This window comes from Myotis lucifugus, unplaced genomic scaffold (genome assembly GCF_000147115.1).
Source record: "Myotis lucifugus unplaced genomic scaffold, Myoluc2.0 scaffold_472, whole genome shotgun sequence".
Lineage (NCBI taxonomy): Eukaryota > Metazoa > Chordata > Mammalia > Chiroptera > Vespertilionidae > Myotis > Myotis lucifugus.
The window spans coordinates 9,061-30,396 of NW_005871520.1; the positions used below are offsets into that span (position 1 = coordinate 9,061).

The following is a 21,336-nucleotide window of genomic DNA, read 5'->3' on the forward strand; positions in this document are numbered from 1 at the left end:
GGGCTTTCATGTTCGCCATTTAACTATTTAAAACAAAAATAGGACGCAAGATTTAGGGGTGCAGTCAATTTCAGATAAAGCACGGAGCACACCCGAAGAGTGTAGCGACACAGCTAAGGGACTTACTGCCACCTAGTGGCAGTCTAGGCTTATCACAGCGAGGCCGCCAAGATCACCAGGGCTCCTGGTGCAGGTGCTCGTGAAGATGGAATCTATCAGATACCACATGCATTCAATCCTGTTTGTGAAAGTTACTGCCAAATAGTGTGGCATAAGAAAACTTTGTTTTTTGGTGAGCCCCAGCTTCCTTCCTCACCCCTGCTTCTTGGAACAGTTTGTGACTTCTTGGTTCCACACCCCAGGAAATGCTCCTTTTAGGACACACGTTACTGATGGTAATCTACTTATCTGTATCCCACAAGGTCTGTGAGCATCCTGACCTGGGAGGGTCTTGTCTTATTTGTCTATAATTATCCTGAGCTCCTCGCATACGGCCTGGCCCAGAGGAGGTATTCAGTAAATGTATGTTGAATGGACCGGAGTGAATGTTTGGACCCAAACTTATGATCATTCTGTCTGACTCAGACCAAGATTAAGCAGCAGTTTATTTAAATACTCTAAATAGTAAACATCTGAGAGGGCGGGTGGAGGGACGGAAGAGGCTTCCCGGGAAGCATCCAGGGCAGGGCCGGGGGTCTGGGCAGCCAGCCTGCTCACAGGGCAGTGGATGCCCGGAACTTCTGGGTCAAACAGAACACGGCAGCCGTGAGGGCCGTGCACTGATGGGCCAAGAGTTTCACACTCAGGTCGTGGTAGCCTCTCTCGCAGGTCAGCTTGGCGGCCTCCACAAACTGGTGGTAGGTGTACACCACGTCCCTGAGGTTCCCGGCTGCCTCCCTGTGCCGGGCGGAGCAGCGGCTGCAGTCCGTGAACTGGAAGCACAGGCCAGCCAGCTGGACCAGGTACTGGAAGGTGTCGCGCACGGCACCCTGCATCTCTTCGGGGGACTGGTCCATTCTGATCACGTGCTGACAGCTGGACAGGAGCTTCTGGGAGCCCATGCAGAGGTGGCTCCGGCTTTCAGAAAAGTGCCAGGTGCACTTCTCTGGGGGGTGCTTGTCCCCATTCCCCCAGGAAGCTTCTAAAATGTCTTGTAATTCCAGCAAGCTCTCCGAGAGTCGGATGAAGCCCTCGGGAGTGCTGGCGGGGGCAGCTTTCAACCGCGTCAGAGCCCTGGAGCAGTACTCCGGCCAGATGTGGCTGTTTCTCAACAGGGGCTCCGCGCTGCAGCTGTGGGCCCGGGCCGGCCTCCAGGGCAGGGCCAGCCCGCTTCCTGCAGAGGGCGGTGAGGTGAGGGGGGCGGTGGGGGGTGCTTCCGAGTCCCTGTCTTCTTCCTCTGTCTCAGGCTGCAGGCCACGGAAGCAGGTGGCATAGGAGAGCTGGCAGCTGCACTGCTCCATTCCAATCCCGGGGGCCACTGTCTCATTCACCCCCGCAAACCCCAGAGATGTGGCCATCCTGAGACTGGCAGAGACTTTAGGATGGCTTTCTGGGGAAAAGCACAAGAAAGACTTCTCAGCTGGGAGGCAGATGCTAGGGGTTTTGTCTCTGCTTTCTGACAGTGAACATTGGGTTGAACCTTCTGAGTGGGGCTCCCCTTGGGGACATGGGAGTGGGTGTAGCGGAGAAGGCCTGGGAGTAAAACAGACCTGCTGAGGGGTGTCTCTAGGGCCCGTGTCTTCCCCTGTCACATGGTTAAGCGGCTCTGCTTTGCCCTCCTCCAGAGGGGAGGCTGATGGAATGGTCTGGTTCTCAGGCAGGAAATCCGGGTCTAAATCCAGCTCTGCCAATAGTTTTTGATCTGGGGCCTGGCAGGCATGGCTTGGGGTTTCTCTGCGTTGCCCTTGGCGTTCGGCGGGGGAGTGTGCTGGGGTCGGGTCCGTCCCTGTTACAGGAGTCTCCAAGGAGGGGGAGGCTGCTATCCCGCCATCTGGAGCACCGACACCAGTCGTCTGCGGAACAGCACTTGACACATCACCCTCAGGGTCACCTGGGTCCTTGCCAGGTTCATCATGACATAAGTTGGTGACATTTTTGTTTGTAACTCCTCCATCACGGTCCAGAGATAGTTGTCCTTGTTGCTCTTCCTTTATTGGGAAAGGAGCTGCCTTCTCTCCTGAATTTATTCCACATTCACCACTTCCAGGCCTGTCTCCAAGAGGCAACAAGGGCTCGGTGTTTTGGGGGGCAGTCTCTTGCGTAGGATTTGTAAACAGGGATCCCAATCCTGCTTCCAACAGGACTCCTCCCAGCTCTAGTGTGTCTCCTGGAGAGACAGTAGGTGGCCCCTGGCTGATGGCCAGGCAGACGCTGCCTGTGTTCGGCTCAGCACTGGAGAGGGGGGAGGTGCTGCCCTCAAGCTCCATGGAGAGTTCTTCAGGGGCACTGCCATCCGAGTCTTGAAATGCAGATAAAGTTTGGGAAGACTCTGTCTGAGCAGTGTCTGGGCCAGATGAACCTGGGTTGGGACAGTTAGGGGTGCTTGCTGGGCAACTGGCAACAGTGGCAGGCACAGGGGCACCCCCAGAATTCTCTTTAGGACCGGGGTCAATCCGGAGGCGAATGGCGGAAATAGAAGACACTCGAGAGTCGATGACCGATTTGGTTTCCATGGTCTCCGGCTCCATCTCCATGACCCGGGCGGCTGGGTTTTTGCTCTTGGCCTCCCTCAAGGGAGCCAGCAGCCCCAGGGCCTTGGTCTCCAGGAGGCCGGGCTCGCCTTGCACGTCCTGCAGAGAGGACACAGTTGGGGAGGGCGCACCAAGGGCCAGGTAGGGCTCCCTGTCGTAGTAGCACACGTCGTCCATGTTCTCCAGGGAGGCTGACGGCACCAGGGGAAACGAGACCTGACAGGTGTAGTCGGTCTGTAGGAAAGACCTTCTTTTTCTCAGGGTCTTGGCATACTTTTTCACCCCTCCCCTTCTGCGTGCCTCTCTTCCGTCCGGTCCAGTTCTCAGGCCGTCCTCGGGGCTGCAGGAGCTAGCCTCACTCTGTGTGCGTGTGGCACTGGGTTCTGCAGCAGAAATAGCTCCGGGCCCTGAGAATCAAGAAAGGAAAAAGTACATAAGAAGCAGGAAAACAAAGCGGCCCTCAGAGCTTGGGCTCAGGACTCAGGACTGCCTGAGTTCAAACCATGGCCGGGCTGCGTAACTTTGGGCAAGTTAAACCTTGGTCTCCTCAATTTCCTCCTCTGAAAGTTGGGGATAGTAACTGTGGCAGACAGTTTTTGATTCTTAGTTGCCCAAGATCCGTTTCATTGTCCTTCATTTGTCTTTTAGGGACTGACATCTCCCCCTCCCCCCAACAATGGTTACAGTTGCTGGAACTATCAGTGAAGGCGCCCCGTCCCCATCAGCCAAGTGGTCAGATTTATGACCCAGGAAGTCAGCCATACCTTTCCTAGAACTTCAAGTTCAAACACCGATTTAAAAAATAATAATAATAAAAGTAGAGGTCATTCTTTATAGCCACATTTTCCTGACGACACGACAAGGAATCCTGCTACCCAGCCTCCTGGTCTGGTTGCTGCCTGTGTCGGAAGCAGGTCTTCCTTTGCTAGCAATTTTCTAAGCTTTCTTACATCCTTTCCCACTTTTCCTTTGTGCTGTGTTAACCCGAGTCAGTCAGCACCAAGGGACCAAGCCGCACGGCCATGCAGGTTAAATGGATGAGTGCGTCTCTGGCACCCGGCACAAGGCCTTGTGCCTACCGTGTTCACCGGAGGGAGCTGCTACCGTGGTTGTTCCTGTCACTACATCTGTGAGGTTCTGAGGAGCCTGCTTTTGACCACGTGGCGTGACTCTCAGACATGGGGAGGGGTCGTGTGCGTGCGGGATGGATCTCCCTGAGCCGAGAGGCACCCTGTGAAGAAGCCCTGGGAGTCAGCCAGAGGATGGGGTCCCAGGCCGGCACCTGAGACTCAGAGGGCTCTCACACTCAGACCGTTGTTCCTAACGGGCTGCCCCTTATTAAACACCTGATGGGGGGCTGCTTCTCAGACCTCTTACGTCAGAATCTCTGAGGCTGGGACCCAGGAATCGACGGGCTTGAATCGAGGTCCCCTGGGTGATTTTGAGGCCCAGTCACATTTTGGAGCTGCTGCCTAGGCCACCTACCGCCACCGACCAACACTGTTTCTGAGGCCGAGAAGGGAGAGGCTCCCTCAGGGAGTTGGGCCAGGAGTCCCAGTTCTGGGCTGTCTGCCCAGGTCCACACTGGCTCTCTATCCAATAGGCAATGTCCGGTATGGTCCTATGTCCTGGGCTAGAGGAAGGCCTGGACTGATGGCCTGTCTTGCCCCCATCGTGCCCCCAGCACAATGCCCAGCCCAACAGGGCAAGGCTGGGGCATGGACGCAGTTGGAGGGCAGTGCACAAGCTGGCCATGGTCTCTCCTTTCCCCAGGGGCACAGTCAATGAACTCAGCGTAGATGGTGGAGAGCTCATCCATTCACTCAGCAACAACTGCCAGGCACTATGTGCTGGGACACAGTGTAGTGAGTTTCCAGTGTAGTGAGGGAGAGAAACATCAGCACCAGATCACACACATAAACACATAATTACAGGCAGTGCTAACAGGTGCTGCAGGAAGGTGTGACAGGCCTGGGGAGACCCGTCCTACTCTTGGTGGTCTGGTTTAAGTTTCTAGAAAAAGTGAATTTTTAGAGGTGGTGGTGGTGGGGGTCGGGGTGCTGACAGATAAATGGGCATCAGCAACAAGATCAGGGTGAGGAGCAGCATGCACAAAGGCCAGGGGTGGGAAAGAGCCTGGCCCTTTTATTTTATTTTTTTAAATATATTTTTATTGATTTCAGAGAGGAAGGAAGAGGGAGAGAGAGATAGAAACATCCATGATGAGAGAGAATCATGGATCGGCTGCCTCCTGCAAGTCCCCCACTGGGGATCAAGTCCACAACCTGGGCATGTGCCCTTGACCGGAATCAAACCTGGGACCTTTCAGTTCACAGGCTGACGCTCTATCCACTGAGCCAAACCGGCCATGGCAAGCCTGGCCCTTTTAAAGAATGGCCAGGAGGTCTGTGTGGCAGGAAGCAGGGAGAGGGCTCAGGAGCAGAGAGGCAGACAGAGGCCGTGTCACACAGGGCCTCAACCTAAGGAGCTGGCCTTTCTCCACGAGCAAAGGGCAACCACTGCAGGCAGGCAGCACCTGGAAAGGGCGGAAGCAGAACTGCAAGGGCGGTGGCGTCCCCAGCTCCTAGTGCACTGGTTCTCAACCTGTGGGTCGAGACCCCTTTGGCGGTCGAACGACCTTTTCGCAGGGGTCGCCTAAGACCATCCTGCATATCAGATATTTACATTAAGATTCATAACAGTAGCAACATTACAGTTATGAAGTAGCAACGAAAATAACTTTATGGTTGGGCCACAACATGAGGAACTGTATTTAAAGGGCCAGAAGGTTGAGAACCACTGTCCTAGTGGGTCACCTTCAATATCTGTGTGTGTAAATGTCCTGGAAGGCTCTCAGGTCAGCTGGGAAGTCACTTGTATGGAAGGACTCGCCCACTGTACAGGGAGGAAGGCAAGAGGAACCTGAGAGAAACAGGCCAACAGGCCTCCCCTGCCTTCCTACGTCAGGGTCCCTTAAGGGGCCACCATAGCCTGTCAGGCGGGTTCTTCTTGCTTCAAGGCCTCATTGAATGTAGCTTCAGGGTCGGTAATGACACATCTGCTACCTTCTGCTGGGCACCCCTGTCAAACCCGTTGCTTTCTATGTAAATTCTGTCTATCTCACCAGTCTCAGCACTCTCCCACCTCCTCTGGGAAGCCTTCCCGGATTCCCACTGTGAATGCCTCTATCCTTGCCCATCGCTGCTTGCCCACAGTTCTCTGAACCTTCCTTGTAGCTCTGACTTGAAGTCATGATTCCTTTTAAAAAATATATTTTTATTGATTTCAGAGAGGAATGGAGAGGGAGAGAGAGAGATAGAAACATCAATGACGAGAGAGAATCATTGATTGGCTGCCTCTTGCACACCCCCTACTGGCAACTGAGCCCACAAACCAGGCATTTGCCCTGGCTGGGAATCGAGCTGTGACCTCCTTGTTCATAGATTGACCCAACCCTCAACCACTGAGCCACACCAGCCGGGCGAAGTCATGATACTTGTAATTTAGTCCACAGACCCCAGGGCAGCCTCCTCAGAAGAGGACCATGACCCGGCTTTACTCATGTGTTTCCCCCTCAAGCTTGGTCCCTGCCTGTGAGTCTGCAGACCTGGGGGTGGTGGTGGTGGTGGGGCTCACCTGAGAGGGTGTCTGGGGGTGTGAGCTTGTCAGCTGCATCGTAGTATTCCTCATCCGAGCTGCCCTCCTCGCAGGCAGGGCCCAGGGCCTCCAGCGTGGAGCTGGGCTGGGCCTCAGACCAGCCCTGCTGGCCCCAGGCTGGCGGGCCCCCACCCTGCCGGGAAGCTGTGCTGTCTGAGCTGTCACTCAGGTGCCTGGCCGGGGAGACGCTGGAGCACAGGCTGTAGTAGTCAGTCTGGCTGCCCTCGTACAGCCCGGGGTCCAGCCGGGCTGCACTGGGGTCTGGTGCCCAGCCGAAGGTCCCAGGAGCGGGGCTCTCAGAGAGCTCCGTCTTCTGGGGCTGAGGGCTGGCTCGCTGGGCCAGGTCCAGGAGACAGAGGAAGCCGCTGGTCTCTATCCTGCTCCTCTCCTCCTGGCTGTCAGATTCGCCTCTCTCCGGGAAGCCGAAGTGGAAGAAGCCGGACCTGCTGGAGGAGCAGGCGTCCAAGTCATCCTCCTCCAGGGCATCCATGGACTCGCTCGAGCCGCTGGTCCTGCAGCCTCGGCTCTCGGTGTTGGCCGAGTCGGACGCCTCGGACTCGGCACTGTCGGTCACGCTGCTGGCCCCGCAGGCGCTCGGGCCTCTCCCGGCCACCTCAGGCGTGGGGCTGTCCCCGGGGGGCTGCTCCTCTTTTGCGGGCGATCTGCAGGGGCCCGGCCTTGGCAGGTGTTGGTCAGAGAGGGGCTCCAGCACGCAGTCCACTTCGGAGGACTCCTCTGAGTCACTGCACGCCCTGGACTCGTAGCCTGCAACACAGGGGACGCGGAGGGTCACAAAACAGCCCCCGGGGACTGGCAGGTGCCCCCCAACCCCCACTGCTGCTGGCCCTCCAGGTTCCAGATTAGAAAGCTGAGGTCCAGGCGGGTGACTGGCCCAGATCCCGCTATAGTGACTGGCACAGGGTCCGTGGGACACACAACATCAGGCCTCCTTTCCCACATCCATGGGAACCCCCTGAAAGAGACAGGACTACCTCCACCCCCTCTTCCAAGGAGAGCTATCTGTTCCCAGACACTTGGGGGCTGTTTCTTTGATTGGATTTCACTTGGCTTGGGCAGTATTGCACAGGTTTCCTCCCCCAATCTCAGCTCTGTCCTGTCTGGGATCAAAGTCAGATGGGAATCATATTTAAAATCCAAAACAGCCCTAGCCGGCTTGGCTCAGTGGATAGAGCATCGGCCTGCGGACTGAAGGGTCCCAGGTTCGATTCCGGCCAAGGGCACATGCCTGGGTTGCGGGCTCCATCCCCAGTGTGGGGTGTGCAGGAGGCAGCCAATCAATGCTTCTCTCTCACCATTGATGTTTCTTTCTCTTCATCTCCCTTCCTCTCTGAAATCAATAATTTTTTTTAAAAAAAGAAAGATCAACTGTTTACAAAGAAATAAATGGAGAAATAGCTCACATCAACTTGAGTAGAAGTGTCAGCTCAACTCAATTCTCCACCTCCCTTTAGGCTGCCCTTACCCACAGGGCAGTGAAACGGGCCCATCCTCACCGGGGCAAGCCTCAGTGCCTCACCTTCCTCAGCAGACACTCGGTGCACCTGCTGTTTGTTCCCCGGCCAGAGGAAGATGGAGGTAACCGGGTCGACAAACAGCCTGTAGTACCCAGCGACCAGGCAGGCCAGGTCTTTTGCACTGTTGGATTCCAGGAGCAACGTCAGAACCTTCGAAGGCAAAGAGAGCTCTTAAGCCTGTGAAGGGCGAAGGGACAGTCCAAAGCCTGACAACAAGACCCTATGGGGCTGATGAGAAATTCCAAGCAAACCCAGCCCTGGTCCCCAGGCAGGCTTCACGTCCTGTATTCTCACCTTTAAGACTTGAAATGAGCAAATGCATGTGTGGGTTCCTCCCATCGAAACTCCACAATATCTCCTGCCTCTCCATCTCTGACCCCTATCCTCGCCTCCCATCCAAACCACCCACCCCACTCTGCTCATTCATGTAATGGGGCCCCTTCAAGACCTGACCTAGAAAAGGAAAAGAAGCAAAAGCAAACAGAGGAGAGAGAGGGTGGTAAGAATCAAGCACCATCTCTGATCATGTTGACAGGAAAGCAAAGAAAGGCAGGACAAATGCAGGACCTCCCCCGGAGGCTCAGGAAGTTCACTACATCATTTACCCATTTTAATTGCTGCCTCTCAAAACTCTTGGACAGCCTTTCTGGTCCCATCTGGTGCTCCCATCTAAGTTTCTGAACCCATCAGGAAAGCACAAGGTCAGGCTCAGTTTATACGAAGAAACCTTTCAGGACCTGCCCGGGAAAATGCACCGTGGTTACCACTTTCCCTTTGATGGGACAGAATGGACAAGTCATCCTCTTAAGCAAATGTTGGATGTTAGACTGTAAATATCCACACGCATACAAACTACCCTAAAATGAGTTAGCCCCCAACTCCAGGAGCTGGATGCAGAACCTCTCCCCTGTGTGTTACCTTGATGTCCTGCAGGTACACTTTGACCACGCTCACTTTCTCAGACTCTTCTGTCAGCTCCACACGGCTGATGTTTGCAAACTCGGCCAACGTGGACATGATGTTGAGTTTGCTATTGATAATCTGGCTAATCCCATACTTGGCTCCCACTAGAAGGGCAACATAGGATTCTCTATCCTGTAACTGCAGAAGGGCAGAGGAGGAATTAGTTCCCACTCACAGCTAGTAAAACACACTGCACATGTAAGACAAGATACCTCTCTCTGCAAACTCCGGATTCTTATTTCAGGTCCCCACCGCCACTCTCTGGACCACCAAGTTAGGCAACAGCCTGAACTGGGCCCCAGTGACAGATAAATTAAGTACAAATGATCTCTTCAAGACGCTTCACAACAGAGAGCCAAACCAGACTATTACCTGTTCTGTCGACGCAACTTGTATTTTTTTTTCTTTTTTAACTTTTTATTGATTAAAGTATTACAAATGTGTCTTTATCCCCCCATTGTCCCCTCATCCCCCCAGTCTTGCCCTCACCCTCACCCCCTGTTGTCTGCGTCCATCGCTTATGCTTATAGGCATGCATAGAATTCCTTTGGTTGATCTCTCCCCCTTACCCCCACCCTCCCCTACCTTCCCTCTGAGGTTTGAGCATCTCATTGATGCTTCTCTGTCTCTGAATCTGTTTTTGTTCATCGGTTTATGTTATTCATTATAGTCCACAAATGAGTGAGATCATGTGATATTTATCTTTCTCTGTATTTTCATACCTATGTGCCTATTTCACTCCTCTTGGAATCCCTTCCCTGCCATCCTTACCTACAGAAATCCTGACCTTTCTTGAAAAGCTTCCATCAAAACCTACTGTAAACATCTACAGAAACTATCTGCCTGATCTCTGGCTCCTCAAACCAGAATAGTCCTTTTCCTCTGTGCTGTTCCCACACTACTTCCTGTCTACGTCTCCCATAACACTGAGCTGTGACTTCTTATTGTAATTATTTGTACTCAAGTCTCAGATTCCCTGCCAAGTTCCCTGACGACAGACTGTGTTTATCTACAGTGTAACCCCAGTGGCCAGCAAGCACCCTGAGCCAGCTCCATGTCGTTTCTTTTCCCATTACCAATTATTTCCTTAGATAGTAACGGTAAAGGGGGGCTGGGGACAGCTGGGAGATGGCAGGGTTGGCCCTTGGGAAAAGTGGGAAGCTTTTCTTGTACCTTCAAGCCTTCCTTTCTGTGCTCTGGTCTCTCTTCTACCTTTGGGTCATCTACTCGTATAAGACGCCATCTATTTTTCCCTTCCCCTAACTATCTGACTCAAGCATGTCAAACTCAAAGGCTAACACGGGCCAAATAAACGAGGCATGCAGCCTGCGGGCCTCGAGTTTGACATGCTTGATCTGATTGTTCTATCTTGCTCTCAAAACATGGATTCTCTTTTTCTATCTATATTGTTAAGTCGGCAATCTGATTAAATGGACCCATCACTTTAAATGACTGAGAGACATACTAAATCTACTAAAAGAAGATTTGTTAATGTTTTTTTTTTTTTTAAATCTCTCATTGGTAAATTCCCTGGCTTTGTGCTGGAGAGTTCTGGGGCTGACTGAGTGGTGGGGAGAGTTCCCTTAGGCCACAGCCCCATTACTGACGGCTGAAAAGCACACAGCTCTGGGCCTCGGCTCCAAGAAGGAAGCAGGGGGAGGGCCGGGTAACAGAGCAGAAGGCTCCTTTGCTTCTCTTTTCCCTCCTCAGTTCTTCCCTTTGTCTGAATAATCCGGGCCCCAGCCTGGCCGTCAGTCTAACATTCTTATCTTTCCTGTATGGTTTCCCCTTTTCCCTCTCCACCTTCATATTCCCAAAGCTCCACAGTAAATAGCTTACAGCACCCTTCCCTCCAAATGCCTTTCCTCTCTACGGAAATCTGGCCAAATCCAACCTTCTTGCCTTTCCTTACCGCCATCGCCCTGTGTGTCTCTCGTGGCTCTGCTTTGTCTGGTGGCTACTTTGTTCGATCATCGGAAGGTGGAAATAACGTCAGCTCTGCCTCCCCCAGCACCTACCATAGGGCTAGCACCAAGCAAGGGCACAAGAAACACTCCCCAATATTTACTTCCCCAAACAAATTCTAGTCCTTGACAGAGTTCTCAAAAATTTTAGGCCACAAGTTCACCGATCTTCACAGGACTTCTAAGGTCCCTCACAAGCGTGGGATTCCACGGTTCTCTAACACGTACCATTAAAGTAGCATTAAAGATTTTCCCGCCGTATGTCTTGAGTTCCCCAAGGATCTGTAGATAATTTAAACGTAGCTGGGCAGCGGAAATAAGTTGCTTAAATAGAAGGAAAAAAAGACGTAAGTTAGAGTCATTCACTTGCTACAATCAAGGCAATGTTGCAGATGCAGCCCCCAGACAGCTGGGTGGGTCGGCCGGGGCCAGGGCTCCATTACCTTCTGTCGGGGTTCCAGCAGATTCTGGTTCCTCTTCATGTGGAAGCTTATGGCTTTCTTGATGTCTTTGCCTTTCATGTTTCGGAGTAACGTTGGAGAAATGAAGTTCTCTATGCCCCAGTCTTTCCTGCATGAGACATGGGAGACGAGGAGGCTAATTTTTACAGTGTACTTGGTGGCTCTGCTGAAGAGCATAGTTACATTTGACTCGGTACTTAGCGTTCTCAGGATACTGCAGCTGAGCCTCTTTCTCAACAGAGATACATACACATGTACATTTATGTGTGTGTAAATACATAGAAATATATAGAAATATCTTATGTATTTCTATAAATTATATATTAATATATACTTACTAGAGGCCTGGTGCACGAAATTCGTACACGGGTAAGGTCCCTAGGCCTGACGGGTGATCAGGGTCGATCTGTGGGGCAACCGGTGGGGCGATCGGGGGACCCCCACTGGCACCTGCCTTGGCCAACTTGATGCCGCCCCCTCGCTGGCCCTGCCCCCACCTCCCCCCCCCAACTGCTGCTAGTTGGTTGCCTCCCTCTGCAGGGCAACCGGCGGGGCAATCGGGGGCCCTGCGGGCACCTGCCTTGGCTGGCCTGGGGCTTTCGGGCTGAGGGCAGCTCCTGCATTGAGCGCCTGCCCCCTGGTGGTCAGTGTGCATCATAGCGACCGGTTGTTCCACCAGTCATCCTGCAGTTTGGCCAATTTACATATTAGGCTCTTATTATATAGGGTATTTTATGTAAGTACATAATATATGTTTATAAATATATTTATATATATTTCTTACCCCTCACCCCAACACATACACAAAAGCCCCAGCTACTCAGGAAAACCCCACTGATCTTTCTGGGAGATTATTACTCTTGGTGCAGTGTGATATTTTGTTAATCAGAGCAGGAGACCTTGATCTTTTTTTTTTTTAAAGCTCTTCAGATTGTAGTTTAATTTTATTTATCATAATATTTTTAAAATATATTTTATTGCTTTTTTACAGAGAGGAAGGGAAAGGGATAGAGAGTTAGAAACATCTTTGAGAGAGAAACATTGATCAGCTGCCTCCTGCACACTCCCTACTGGGGATGTGCCCGCAACCAAGGTACATGCCTTTGACCGGAATTGAACCTGGGACCCTTCAGTCCGGAGGCCGATGCTCTATCCACTGAGCCAAACCGGTCAGGGCAACCTTGATCTTTTTTCACTACAATGTACTAGTACGTGACAAATAATGACCCCGCATGTCTAACACACTCTCAGGGGCAGCACGTAGCACCAGTGAATCCCTGAGGTCGTGCTTCAGAATGGTGCTACCCTAACAGCCTCAAAAGCCTCCAACAAACTTGTTAAAATACAGATTCTCAGATCCCGCTCTCTAGAGCTTTGACCCAGTACATCAGGGACAGAGCCCTAGATCTGTTTCAATTTTTAAATTTGACTCTTTTTTGACTCTGATGCCAGATAGGACAACAGAGCTGAGATTTGGTGAGGGGGTTAGCAAACCTGGGTGATACTGCCAAGAGCAAATTTTCAGCTAAGAATTAGGTGGTGTTGGAATCCCAGGATCTGAAACTTCCTTAGTCGGAATATAATGCAACATAATTGGTTCACACATTAATTTTCAAGGCATTCCTTCCCTTATCAGAGCTTTTCATTAAAGTTATCAAAAGACTGCCCTATGCATTCTCCCAGGAACTGGGAACTTACAAAGGGATCCTGTGTCACTCTATCTGGACTTGGCATCTGCCCCAGAGGGAGCAGCCAGAGTCTGACATCTGGGGGAGCCCGGCTGGGTGGGAGAGGGTGGAGAGGAAATGGATAGAAAGACAAGGGACAGAAGGCTAGGTAGGTATCAGCTTTCTGTGGAATGTGGCCATTGTGGCCAGGGGCCAGCGGATTACCCACACAGCACAGCAGCTGCTGAGGGGTCAGAGAAGCCCCCACCACTCACTCTATGTACTTCAAAGAGATCTTCTGTGGCTGGGCGCAGGCGTAGATCCGCTCCTGGATGTGCAGGGCCGCAAGTCTCAGCGCAGAGCTGCATTTCATTTCCACAGCAAAGCGCTCCTGGAGCACGTCGCTGCAGCTCTGGAAGAGATGGGATCAGGGGAACTGGGAACCAGCAACAGAGGAACTGTGTTCCTAGTTCTCTCAGGCAAAAGGCAGCAGGCCCAGGAGCTCGGCCTCGAGACCTGGCTCTGCCTGTGCTTGGCTGTGTGACCTTGGTTAAGTTACTAAGACTCTCTGAACATTGCTTTTCTTCCCATTGCTAAATAGGGATAGTTATGTCTACCTTAGGTGGTTTCTGTGGGGTTTAAACTAGATAATGCTTCTGAAAGCAGGTATGAGGGGCACAGTACTACGCAAAAATAAAGTATTGCTGTTATTAGTTGCTACCATCATTTCTGTAAGACTTTGGGCAAATCAATCCACCTAGTGTGAGTTACCTCATCTGTAAAATATTGATGCCTCCCAAATGATTCCTTTTCATCAGAATAAAAATGACATAGTAAATTTCACCTATGGAGGTAGAGGAAGGGCAGCAAAAGGCTACAGGGACCAAGGAAGCCATTTTTGGCTTCACCACTAAATGGGTGACCCAGGCAAATCACGTGACCTTTCAGCATTTGTAAAATAAAGCTTTGAAGCACTAAAGCCTCTTTTAGCAATAAAAACTGTAACTCTAAAGATCTTAAATGGCGTTAGGAAATGTAGCATCTACACTGAGGACAGCCTAAATTTCATTAATACATCACTAATCTCCGAAGATCGCAACTCCGTGATGGAAAAGGGAATTGTAAGGGATATTCAGGGCCCATTCTCCTTCAGATAAAGATAATCTACACCAGGGAGTTGCTTAATTGCCTTGAGCTCATGTTCAAAATAACCCAATCTCTAGGTCCATCTAAGCAAAATAAGCCGGGCAGAGAAAGACAAATACCATACGACCTCACTAGTATTTGGAATCTAATGAACAAAATAAAATGATGAACAAAATAGAGCCAGAGGCATCGATACATTGAACAGACTGACAGAGGTCAGAGGGGAGAGAGGCTGGGGGGACTGGTTAAAGGAAGGTGAAGGGATTAGCTAATGAACATATATGCATAGCCCATGGACACAAACTACAGTGTGGTGAAGGCCTGGGGAGGGGGGCGGGGACAGCATGGAGGCGGGCACAGGGGGGCGGGAAATAGGGAACACCTGCAACAGTGTCGACAATAAAAATTTAATTAAAAAAAACAACAACACCTAATTTCATCTTTGAGAATGACCACTGTTATTTTAGGAAGCGCGGACCCAGTCACCTGCAGATAGAGGTATTCAAAGGCCACGGGGTCTTCTTTCAGGAGGTCCAGGGGGTCCTTGGGAACAAAACATACCCTGAAGAGGCAGCGGTAGTCTTGTAACTCTTCCTTTTCCACCACCTGCGATGGGGAAGGGAGATACTATTAATCTTAGCTGCCTTGTTCCTGCAATTATTCCACACACAAAAAAACTAAACAACAACAACAACAACAAAAACCTACAAAAAAAAAAAAGACAATGAAAGACAGTTCCCAGAGATTTCAATTTAATGTTTCCCAAGGCAGCGCAGGCCTTTGCTCCTAATTTGACTTTCCCAGGAGTATAAAATGTAAAAGCTCAAAAGAACAAAGTTTCCCACTGACTCTGTTAACTTATTCCCCTTCCCAGGAGAAATTTTTGGAAAGAAATCTCCAGTTTCTTATAAGCCTTTCCAGAAACAGTCTATGTATAAATATCATACATGCTCCTATTCATGCTTTCTTTCCTACAAATAATAGTCTACATTATATATATTATGCACCTTTTTTCCCCACTTAAACTATCTTAGGGATTTAATGTGTTCCTCTTTTCCAATGCTAATAGAACAGAAATGATTTTTAAAAAAATATATATTTTATTGATTTTTTACAGAGAGGAAGGGAGAGGGATAGAGAGTTAGAAACATCGGTGAGAGAGAAACATCGATCAGCTGCCTCCTGCACACCCCCTACTGGGGATGTGCCCACAACCAAGGTACATGCCCTTGACCGGAATCGAACCCGGGACCCTTCAGTCTGCAGGCTGACGCTCTATCCACTGAGCCAAACCGGCTAGGGCCAGAAATGATTTTTAAAAAAATGTGTGCAAGCACCAGCAATGAGAGGAGGGTGAGTAGAGTCAGACTCCATCTGCAATGAGGAACGCTGAGAGTGGGTTGCACGAGGTCATGTCCTGCTCATGCTGTTGCCCTGCTTAAAAGCCCCTTCTCCTTTTCCAATTGTGGAGATCCTACTCCTCTTTGTAAGAGGACACACTCAGCAAGGATTTGTTGAACTGACCTGTGTTGGCTTTAAAAAGTTGGTACAGCAAATCACTGAATGGCCAAAAGACTGCGTGGTGCAGAGGGACTGTTTGTTCTATCCTGCCCTCGGGGACCAGCACTGGGGTAAGTCTCACAAAAAGGGCTTAGACCAGGGGTGGGCAAACTTTTTGACTCGAGGGCCACAGTGGGTTCTTAAACTGGACCGGAGGGCCGGAACAAAAGCATGGATGGAGTATTTGTGTGAACTAATATAAATTCAAAGTAAACATCATTACATAAAAGGGTACGGTCTTTTTTTTTTTAGTTTTATTCATTTCAAACGGGTCGGATCCGGCCCGCGGGCCGTAGTTTGCCCACGGCTGTCTTAGACACAGTAACAAATGCTTCCCTGACATCTCAGAGGCAGCACGCTCAGGGGAAGTTCATCTGAGCTGAAGCAGAAGATGGGGCTCGACTGGCTGTGTTACCTTGAGTACGTCACCTTACCTCTCTAAGCCTCTGTTTCCACATCTGCAAAATGGGGCCTCATGGGAAAATCAGGCCTGACTCTAGCCCTGTTACCTCCAGGCGGAGCGACTCTGTGCCTTCTTGGCACAAGAAAGTGCCTCAAACCTGCCGATGTGCTGAGCCCTGTGCCCCATGTCCTGGCTGAGGCACACAGCTGCCCAGCCCGGATCTCCTCACCAGGAGCAGGAGCAGGAGCAGGAGCAGGTCGTACCTGCTGGATGAGCTCCTCCTCATGCAGCAGGTGCAGCCGTGAGACGTTGTACTGCTCTTCTAGGACCAGCGCAAAGTACTCCGTACATCGGATCGACAGCTTCTCCTTCACCGTGAGGATGATGTCCTGCCACACAGAGAGGCATGGGGGTCACCTGAGGAGCAGGCTGGCCCTCAGGCTCAGGCCCAGAACAGGGAGGACTCCCCTGGCCTTCTCTCTGCTCCTCGGTGCAGTTGGGGAGAGAAAGGCGGGTGCTCACTGGGTCCACTGCCAGCGCAGGCAGCTGAATCTTGACAGGACACCCAGGAGACTTCTCATGCCCCTCCTGGCGCTGCACCCCCTCCTCAGGCCGCCCATACAGCTCTCCTCTCCTGCTTTACTTGGAAGACTGCAGCCACCCCTGGGGGCTGATGCCTCCCTTTAAGGTCAGCGGATTCATCTTCTCTCTGGAGTCTGCATCTTCAACTGCCTACCAGATTGAACCCCAGCACCCACCTGCTCCGCAGCTGTGAGAAATTAACCAGGTGCTTCTGAACCTGTTTCTTCCTGAGAAATGGAGTACAGTGATGCCTATTTAGAGTCGCTGATCGGATGGGATAATTCATACTGTGCCGATAGAGTTGCTATGCCACAGCGGCCCCTGGCCATCACCAGGTCTCTGCTGCCTCAAGGCATTCACACGTGCTGTTCCCGCTGCCGGGCACACTTCCCCATTGCTGTTCACAAGGCTGCGTCTTTCTCTTCAGAGAGGCCTTTTCTGGTCACTGTATCTAAATCTGATTGCCCCGCCATTTTCCGTCCTAGGGTTCTGTTTATTTCCCTCATCACTAATATTATTTTCTTCAACATAAGCTATGTTCTTTTTTTATTATTATTGATTTCATAGAGGAAGGGAGAGGGAGCTAGGAACATCAATGATGAGAGGGAATCATTGATTGGCTGCCCCCTGCACGTTGGACCGAGCCCGCAACCCAGGCATGTGCCCCTGACCGGAATTGAACCTGGGACCCTTAGGTCTGCAGGCCGACGCTCTATCCACTGAGCCAAAACTGGCCAGGGCTAAGCTATGTTCTTCAGTGAGAGACAGTATATTAAAATTAAGTGAATGGGTTCTACAACTAGACTACCACTTACTAGCTGTATGTCCCGGGATAAACTGCTTACTCTCTTTATGCCTCATTCTTTTTTTGGTCTGTAAAATAATAACAATGTTAACACTATCTCATAGGGTTGTTGTGTACATTAAATTAATTTCCCATATAGGGCACGTAGAGCAGTACCTGGCAGATGGCAAGTGTTCAAACACACTAGATTTGGTTTCTTGCTTATTGCCTCTCATCCACTAAACTCGCTGAGAACGTAATACCCCAAACGGGGCAGTGCTCATCTGACTGGCTCTCTGCATCAGTTAACGTGACTCCCTGAGACTGATGTGCCCCCTCCAGCCCTACCCCCCAGCAGCCCATTCCCACCTGCCCTTGTTGAATTCTTAGTTGCCCTTCAAAGCTCAGCTCAGGTCCACCTTCTTCCCAAAGCCTTCTCTGCTGTCCTGACCGGATGGAACAGGTGGACTCTTACCTCTACACAGAGCACTTCTTTGTCCCTCTCCTTACAGCCCTTATTTCATCCTGCCCTCGACTACTGGGCGCTCCTTGAATGTCCTTTCTCCCTCAAGTAGGCAGTAAGCTCCTGGAATACAGTGCCCACCCTTTACCTCACTCTCTACCTCACCCTCTGCCCAGAGCATCTTGTAGGGGGAACGTGTTAAATGTAAGTGAAACTGATTTCAACTCAGGACAGAATATGCAGAGGCCTGGGCCTGCCCTGACATTTCATCTGGGTTTTGAGCTGCTTTATCTTTTGGGTAGCAGATGGGGGGGATCACATGCAAGAGGCAGGGAAGTCCAGTGGTTAAGGGTGAAGGCAAGTCACTTCACCTCTCTGAGCCCTGATTTCCTCCCCTGCAGGATGGTGATGAAATCTTGCTGGGTGGTTGTACAACTAATGAGATAACACAGTGCTTGGCTTCTTGCAGGTGCTCAGACTATGGTGGTTGTGAGACCACCAAGGCAGCCGCAGGGCAAGATGCGGGGGATCCGGGGAGCCAGCAAATTCTCACCGGGGAAGAGATTCAAGTTTACTCTTAATACCTTCACAGTGGTGTCTGCTTCAAACTTGAAAGCTTTGGTCTGTCCATTCTCCAAGTACAGCTTGAGCACGTTGGGCATACACAGCAGAGAATTTCCCTGGAAAACACAAGGGTAGGGGTGAAGCTAGCCCTTCCTGCCTCCAGCTCTGCGTGGTGCGGAGAACAGGTCCTCCCTCGCCTCCGCCTCATGCCACGGCGTGATTCCTGCATCGGGAGATTTCTCCAATGGGCGAGGCCTATGCCACACAGACAGGCTCGATTTGTTCAAGAGACGTGGGACCCGAGAGATGGGGGCATACTGATAGCATCGCATCAGAATCATCAGCCGATACCTCACTGCTGGTTGCCATCCTTAGGGGATGCAGTTTAACAAGTCAGATGACAAGCAGGTACAATGAGATGAGTTCCTCCTGTTTATTGCCTGCTGCAGGTACGACCTGCTCCTGCTCCTGCTCCTGCTCCTGCTCCTGCTCCTGCTCCTGCTCCTGGTGAGGTTGGAGTGAAACCCCTGAGACTCCCCCTCCCCCATTTCACTGCAGTATTCCCTGTAGGGAAGCATCACCAAAGGGCAGAGGGCTGCTCTCTGCCTCCCCTCATCCCAACCATCACCCCATACTCTTGGGACCTCCTAAGGAATCACCACTCTCGGAGGGCTTTTTGGAAAGGAGGCAGAGGCCTGGTCAGTGTTTGGGGACCCCACGCCAGCCAGAATTCCCGAGGTGGAGCAGGGCAGGGGATGTTCCCTTTGGGTTTGGAGAATGCCCCAGGGCCAGCTCTCATAACAACTGACCTCTGAGTGTTCAGTGCAAATAAAGAGCATCCTTGGGGCTATCGTCTTCCAGAACCAGCGAGAGGTTCTAGAGTCACTGAGATCCAAGCTGGAACCAGGGTTGTTAGTGGGTTCTAGCCCCTACGTCTCATCACTGTGTACTACTCTTAAAAACACATGTTGAGCCCGGCTGGTGGTTGAGCATCGACCAATGAACCAGGTCACAGTTCGATTCCTGGTCAGGGTACAAGCCCAGCTGTGAGCTTGATCTCCAGCAGGAGGTGTACAGGAGGCAGCCCATCAACGATATCTGGCCAATATTTCTCTCTTTCTATCTCTCTCTCCCTTGACCTCCCTTGACCTCCTTTCTCTGAAATCATTAAAAACATTAAAAAAAAGAGAAGGAAATCTTACTTTTAAAACAACATCACATGTTGAATCTAAATTTAATGTGATGAAGAGGTTCAACTCATTTTCATAAATGTGAACACACAGAGACTCGAATATTGCTGAGTGACAGATCTCGGGTCTTTTCTGATTAATGCATTGGGCCTCCCACGGGCCCTTTCCTGAACAAATCCACCTTTCCCTCTCAGGTCGAACGCAGTGTGGTCTGTTAGGCAGCAGGACATGCAGAAAATAAGGGCTCTGCAGATGTGAACCTGATCACCTGGATCTCTTGTTTAAATGGCCAGGACTCCCCACTTGCTGGTCTCTATGCGAGAAGATAAGGACAAGCTCTAACCTGGAAATTTCAAAATCTAATAGTGGTCGCTGAATTCAGAATGGCAAAAGCTACAGACTACTGGAGGGAAATGTGTAGATTATGAATAAATGAGTCTTTTATCTAACAGTCCACATTAAAAACATCAAACTGCGGCCAATATTTTCTCTTTACTAATATGTCTTCTGAACCCGCAACCCTGGTTCCCCTCATATCAAAGGAACTAAACAGCATGTCATGGTAGAACACAAAAGAATGGAAGTAACAGAGACCTGGGCTCCTGTTGTTTTTTTTTGCGATGTGATCTCAGAGGTTAATTCTCTTAACCTCTTTAAGCCTTGGCTTCTTCTTTTGTTACAATACCTCCCTTGCAGAGTATTGTGGTGACTAAGGATTATGTACACAAACAGTTTAGGTTCACACAATAGAGAGTCAATAGATGGGCTCTTAAAAAATAAAAAAGCCATTCCTACTACCATGATCACTACCACTGTATATCACCTTCGGAGGGAATACTGAGTTTAAAGACTCAAAAGCAGAACTTAACAGCTGGGATCTGTTGAATTTCATGAGCAGGAGAATGGTGCCATGGAATAACCGAGAGCCACACCCAGTGCTTTTCTCCCTGGTCCCCTCCCAGAGCCCCCAGAGAGAACTCTCCCCATGAGTGCTACTGGGGGTGCACAGAGCCTCTAGCAAACCCACTGCACGCCCTCTGCATCCTCTCCGTGCTGTGGGATTCCACAGTCTTAGGCTGCTGTGTGCAAGAGGGCAGCTCACCAGCCTCACACAGAGTCACTTCAATGCCCTGCCCAGGACGCACCTGGCTGTGTGCGCTGACGAGCACTTCCTCAGCGAAGTGTACCTTCACAGGGTTGGTCTTCAGCCTGGCTCTCTTCTCCTCGGTCAGGAAGGATGACTTGGGGACTCCCTGCAAAACAGTAACATGACACGTTTTATTTTTATTATTATCATTTTTTAATTGTCTAAAGTTTTACATATGTCTCCTTTTTCCCCCAATTGACCCCACCCCCCCACCCCCAGCCCATTCCCATCCAGGAAAAAGCCCCCTACCGCCCCCAGTGTCTGGTGTCCCTTGGTTAATCTAAATATGCATTGCTTCCAATTCCTACAGTTGCTCTCGAGCTCCCCCCTCCCCTACCAGTTGCCACCTGAACGGAACGATGCTGGTCATTCAAAGCATCAGGGCTCGTTGTAGAACAAGACTCTTCACATAAGCATACCCGAATCGCCCCGTTCTTAAAAAAAAATTTTAGGCAAAGCTGAGGGAGGCGGGTTACTGCTCTTGCGATGGTGGGATTACTATGCACGACCCCTTTCTACTATATAGGGACCCAAATCCACGAAATGTCTCTATGATGCCA

At 50.9% G+C, this 21,336-nt stretch overlaps 1 protein-coding gene across 1 annotated transcript in view; it reads right to left on the reverse strand.

Moving 5' to 3' along the window:
* Window positions 1-588: 588 nt before the first annotated feature.
* Window positions 589-21,336, reverse strand: part of FRMPD1 (FERM and PDZ domain containing 1) — a 38,863-nt gene continuing 18,115 nt past the window's right edge. Inside the window, exons 5-15 of the mRNA XM_006103213.3 lie at window positions 20,775-20,882; window positions 18,460-18,555; window positions 16,310-16,435; window positions 14,570-14,689; window positions 13,213-13,349; window positions 11,253-11,379; window positions 11,038-11,133; window positions 8,801-8,983; window positions 7,885-8,032; window positions 6,327-7,112; window positions 589-3,097 (exon numbers count right to left, since the gene is read on the reverse strand). Coding sequence (XP_006103275.1) covers window positions 714-3,097; window positions 6,327-7,112; window positions 7,885-8,032; window positions 8,801-8,983; window positions 11,038-11,133; window positions 11,253-11,379; window positions 13,213-13,349; window positions 14,570-14,689; window positions 16,310-16,435; window positions 18,460-18,555; window positions 20,775-20,882 — 4,311 coding nt within the window. The 3' untranslated portion in view covers window positions 589-713. The remainder of the gene's footprint in view (window positions 3,098-6,326; window positions 7,113-7,884; window positions 8,033-8,800; window positions 8,984-11,037; window positions 11,134-11,252; window positions 11,380-13,212; window positions 13,350-14,569; window positions 14,690-16,309; window positions 16,436-18,459; window positions 18,556-20,774; window positions 20,883-21,336) is intronic.